The 4,977-nt window shown below is 29.1% G+C and overlaps 1 protein-coding gene across 2 annotated transcripts; it reads right to left on the bottom strand.

The window, feature by feature from the left end:
- Positions 1 to 428: 428 nt before the first annotated feature.
- On the bottom strand, positions 429 to 4,400 carry LOC142643243 (beta-galactosidase 15-like). Of its 2 annotated transcripts, none has more exons than XM_075817782.1 (16): positions 4,192 to 4,400; positions 4,030 to 4,096; positions 3,849 to 3,941; positions 3,599 to 3,742; positions 3,423 to 3,511; positions 3,209 to 3,314; positions 2,998 to 3,085; positions 2,785 to 2,903; positions 2,513 to 2,674; positions 2,192 to 2,391; positions 2,009 to 2,112; positions 1,806 to 1,915; positions 1,479 to 1,706; positions 1,173 to 1,387; positions 786 to 1,065; positions 429 to 642 (listed from the first exon to the last, which is right to left on the bottom strand). In XM_075817782.1, the coding sequence occupies exons 1-16, from the start codon at positions 4,398 to 4,400 to the stop codon at positions 535 to 537; spliced, it is 2,322 nt and encodes a 773-aa protein (XP_075673897.1). In that variant the 3' UTR covers positions 429 to 534. The 2 variants fall into 2 exon arrangements, with proteins under 2 accessions (XP_075673897.1, XP_075673898.1); XM_075817783.1 differs by having other exon boundaries at positions 1,245 to 1,387; positions 1,536 to 1,706.
- Between the last annotated feature and the right edge of the window lie 577 nt (positions 4,401 to 4,977).

The following is a 4,977-nucleotide window of genomic DNA, read 5'->3' as shown; positions in this document are numbered from 1 at the left end:
AGTAAACCAATTGATAGAAAATTATTTACCCTGTTGAAAACTCCAATACCCTTTTGTAGAAGAATAATTTCGTGAAGGCCTCTATTAGTTGATTGTGTGTGTATATATATATATATATATATATATATATATATATATATATATATATTTTTGAAACTTATTAGTTGATTATATTTAATAATGATTATATTTTATTTGGGGTCACTGATTCTTTGTGTTATATTTGTCTGATAAATTGTAAAATAAATTACTGCAACTGCATCAGAAAAATTCTTGTTTTAAGATAAATCAAGTGATATAGGTAATTTTCATATTGCAGAGGAGAAAAAAAATCCCACAAGAAATATAACACATAAAAACGATTTCAATTACTAATTTGTTTAACAAAGTAAACAGTACTAAATGAGGAAATTGAACTCCCTAACCATAACACCCTAACCCTAACTACCAAACAAAACCACATAATTTATGATTCAAGACCCTTTTTTTTTTCTGAGAAAACCCAAGACCTAAAATTAAAAACATAAATGAAATTTAGCACACAGCCTCCACAGCTAGTCTTTTGGGGACTCCACCACAATCTACTGCTCCAAATGTCTCTTCAGAAACCTCAATTGTGCAAGTGTTTTTACCAACACAAGCCTACAAAATAAAAACAAAAATTTGGTTAATATTATATAATCTTCACATGAAAATGAATATATATATATATATATATATATATATATATATATATATATATAAGTAAAAGAAAATAAAGATAAATATCTAAAAAATTTACATACATTTTGGAGGATGGACAATGCATCTTTTGTTGAATCACAACTGCCTTTCTGAAATGATCCACAGGTACCTTGTGGAGTACCAAAACTAGCAAATTTAATTGATGAAATTGGACGTTCATTGCATGACAATTCCAATGTATTATTACTCTCATATGCATTGCCACACACACTTCCAATTGTGATTGTTTGAAAATTGACTAATGATGGGTTACCACCAAATTCCTCAAACAATACCAATGTATTTTCATCATCTTTAATTAATGATCGTGGAACATGATACCTATAACCAAAAAAAAAAAAAATTACATGTTAAAATTTAGAAAAATAAAATCAATTTTCAAATATAAAAATATTAAAAAAATTAAATAAAAATAGAAATATTCTCACCATCTTTGTGTAGCTTGGCCACAATTGGTTAAACATTTTGAGCTATCATATGAACCACGATAATCACAAACTTCAACATCACAGCCATCCTCATCGGCAATATAGGTTGGCCAATATCGTCCAATATTAAAGCCATTAACCCAAGCAAAACCTTTACCCATTCCTTGTAAATCTAAAACTATTGGATCTGTGCCCAAAGGAGCTTTAAATGTGGCCTGAAAAAAAAAGTATAAGTAAATAACTTGAATAATACAACAATAAAACAAGTAAATAGTAGTAATTTCTTTTTTTTAATTGTACAATTACCTTATACCAAGTGAAATTCCTATTGATAGGAAATTGTTGGGCTTGCCATTTCCAAACTTGGAGAGAATCCAAATCATAGAACTTATCTTCCAACCCATTCAATCCAACCTTGTAAGTCCATTTATATGAAGATAAATCTTTAATAATTGTCTCATCTCCTTTTTGTACTACCAATTGAACAGGTCCAGGAATGCCAGTTTGTATCATATCAAACATTGGCCCATAATTCTGTTTACATTAAAATTATTTAATTAAACAAAGAGACACCAAAAATCAAACCTTAATCCATATAAAAAAAAAATTTATAAAATGAAAAACCAAACTTACTGCTAAACCGACTGTAACACTAAGCAACGCAATTTGATTTCTTCCTGGATTTAGTTGCACCTTTTGCTCAAATACAGAATTAGAAACTCCATACTTGGCCCATTCGGATCCTAATTTCAATAAAATCAAAATAAATAACCATTTAAACTTGCAATTAAAACTTGAAATATTAAAAATAGTCAAAGAATTTAATCACTTATTACCAGTATATTTTCCATTGACATATGCATGAATAATTTGTCCGCTGCCATTTACTTTGAGGGACATATCATGACTCCAAATTGGATCATCTTCTTTAATATCCACACTATTAATTAAAAAAAAACTGATTAATAAAAAAATTGATTAATAAATGAATAAAAATAAATAAAAGTTAAGTCGTTTACCTTGTAATGTACCACAGATAATCACTAGTGTCATTAGTAGCAGCTTTTTGATCAATGAGTTGGTGTGCAGAAACATATCGTTTTCTTTGAAATATAGTATCCTTAAGAATCTCAGGCCTCCACGACCAACTCAGAGTTGCACCATCATTCTTATCAGCTATGTTTGCTGTCTTTACCATCACTGAAGTTTGAGTATTCACCTATAATCATATAATTATTATTCTATGTTAGTTAATCATAAGTATTATTCTTTAACTATTTCATAAACACTTTATAATAATAAATAATAGACAGGTATAATATATATTACATATAAATTACCTTTGCTGTATTGTATCCTTCATTTTTGCAATCTGGAAGGATGGTAACAGACCAAGCTGGAACCATATATTGATTCCCTTGAAAATTGATTGTAGCATCGGTGGAACTGTTTGCATTCCCCAAAAAGCAACTTGAAGACTCATTTGTTGCATATATAGTGGCCTAATTCAGATATATAATATGTCAAATTTTTGTACAGACATATAAATTTTTATAAGGCATTTGTTAGCATGACTCATTATTATATTGAATAAATAAGGTGTGTGTCTTACCGAAACAGAATTGTTGAAGTCAATGGTGGAAACATTCCCATGAGTAAGAGTCATCTCCATTGACTTCAAAACCGCATGCAGTTGTTTCAAGTGCCCCCATTTTGGTTGATTTAAATTTCCTGTGATTTTGATAAATTAAGAATTGTATAACTTATTTAAAACTACATATGTATAAAAATTGAAATCTTAATGTAAAATAAAATATATAGTTACCATATTCATCAAGAGGAGCATCATAATCATATGAAGTGGTAATGTAGGGGCCACCAGCTGTGCGGCCAAAATTAGTGCCACCATGGTACTATAGAAAAACAACAATCATTTTCAGTTGCTATATAAACTAAGATAGTTCATTAATTTGTGATAAATAAACGAACATATTAATTCGAAATTTCAAAATCAATAATTAATAATAAGTACTAACCATATAATAATTTTGAAGTGTGCCTCCATTTTGGAAAAACCTTGCTACAGCAAAAGCAACATCCTCAGCGGTTCTGTGTGGATCTTTGTCACCCCAACTCTTAAACCTATAATTAATTCATAAGAAAATTTTAACAATATATATTAATTAATTACATTAATACATGAAAATAATAATAATAATAATTCAACTAAATACAAAGTATAATACTGACCAGCCAGTCCAATTCTCAGTCCAGATTTTGGGACTATTAGGATTATTTGGAGTGAATGAATCACAGTAGAATCCATTGCATGTATTGATCTAATAAGTGACAAAGTTAATTAGTAAATTCTAAAACTTCTATACAGTTATTTATAATATATAAAAAAAAAATACAATAAATACTACCATTGGTTGTGGAGCATCGCTTTGTTGACACATGACCCATGGAACTCCTATTTGAAATGATTCAGCCATATTTGCACACCAATCAATATATGCTTTTCCAGCATCCCCATAAGATGTCATTATATTTCCATATTCATTCTCAATCTAAAAAAAATTAAAAAAAAAATTAGTACAACAAATAATTGGATCACTGGATGAGGAACCATAAAGATGTATGGAAACTAAATTCAAATATATGTATACGGTATACCTGAGCAAGAATAATAGGACCTCCTTGTGATGCAAAAAGCTTCTCGTTTTTAACCATGTCAACTATCTTAGTAGTAAAATTTTGCATCTCATTCTATTTATAAAAAAAAAAAAACATATATATTAGAAAGTACACACAAAATTAATCATAAAAATAATCCAATGAGAATTATAGAAGTTACCATAAATACACTGTTTGCAGTCCGAAGCTCAATACCAGGCATATTATGCAACCAAACAGGTAACCCTCTAGGAAATTATTAAATCCATATTAGAAAATTTTTAATTATTAAAAGAATAATAAAAAGATGTTATGATGTTAAAAAAAGAAAATTAAAATATACCCATAGTTCCATTCGCCACAAATATAAGGGCCAATACGAAGAAAAGCATAGAGTCCTTCGTCTTGAACGGTTTTGAGAAACCTTATGAAATCAAGGTTATCAGAAAAATCATACTCGCGACGAGATGGCTCATGAGCATTCCAAAACACATAAGTCTCAATCATATCTAGTCCACCTTCTTTTGCTTTCTTTATTAGGTCGGCCCACATCTAAAAAGTCACAAATAAAGTACATGTTAGAATCATAATCTGTACAATTTTACTAATAAGTAGTTACAAAAACCCTACTTTCAAAAGAAGCAATCAACGAATGTGTCATTCCTAACTGGTAGGAGTAAATCCTAACGCTAAGATATATATATATATATATATATATATATAGATGAATATGGCTTAATCACTTATGCATCACCATCTAGTTAAGGTACACATTTTTTCTTCTCTTTTTCTTTTTTTCTTTTTTTCTGTTTTATAATGAATATATATCATGGTAGGGTTTGAACTATGACCCACTACAAGTTTACTCTAAACTATGACTATATATGAGAAAATAATCAACTTAACGCACAACATGTTAAGTTTTTTTTTATAAAACAACCCAAACAATTCACAAGGATGTTACTAATGTTATTCATATCATATATATATTAGCAATTCATGATAATAAACAAAATAAAATAAAATAGTACGTACCCCAGGAGTGCTTCGAGGGTAATGAATTGAGCCAGAAATCAAAACCCTACGTGCGCCGTCAATGGTGATTGCTCTTCCATCATGAGAAACCTCA

Source organism: Castanea sativa, chromosome 7 (assembly GCF_040712315.1).
Source record: "Castanea sativa cultivar Marrone di Chiusa Pesio chromosome 7, ASM4071231v1".
Taxonomy (NCBI): Eukaryota; Viridiplantae; Streptophyta; class Magnoliopsida; order Fagales; family Fagaceae; genus Castanea; species Castanea sativa.
The sequence above is the reverse complement of the archived record's forward strand: the minus strand, read 5'-3'. Positions and strand labels throughout refer to the sequence as shown.

What these genes read in the sequence shown, in the direction of transcription:
- LOC142643243 (XM_075817782.1), bottom strand. Translation starts at nt 4,400, where the DNA reads ATGTGGGCCGACCTAATAAAGAAAGCAAAAGAAGGTGGACTAGATATG. An exon ending in TGTGGCGAATGGAACTATGG is followed by an intron (nt 4,097 to 4,191) that starts GTATATTTTAAT and finishes ATAATTTCCTAG; the next exon opens with AGGGTTACCTGTTTGGTTGC. An exon ending in TGCTCCTCTTGATGAATATG is followed by an intron (nt 2,904 to 2,997) that starts GTAACTATATAT and finishes TCAAAATCACAG; the next exon opens with GAAATTTAAATCAACCAAAA.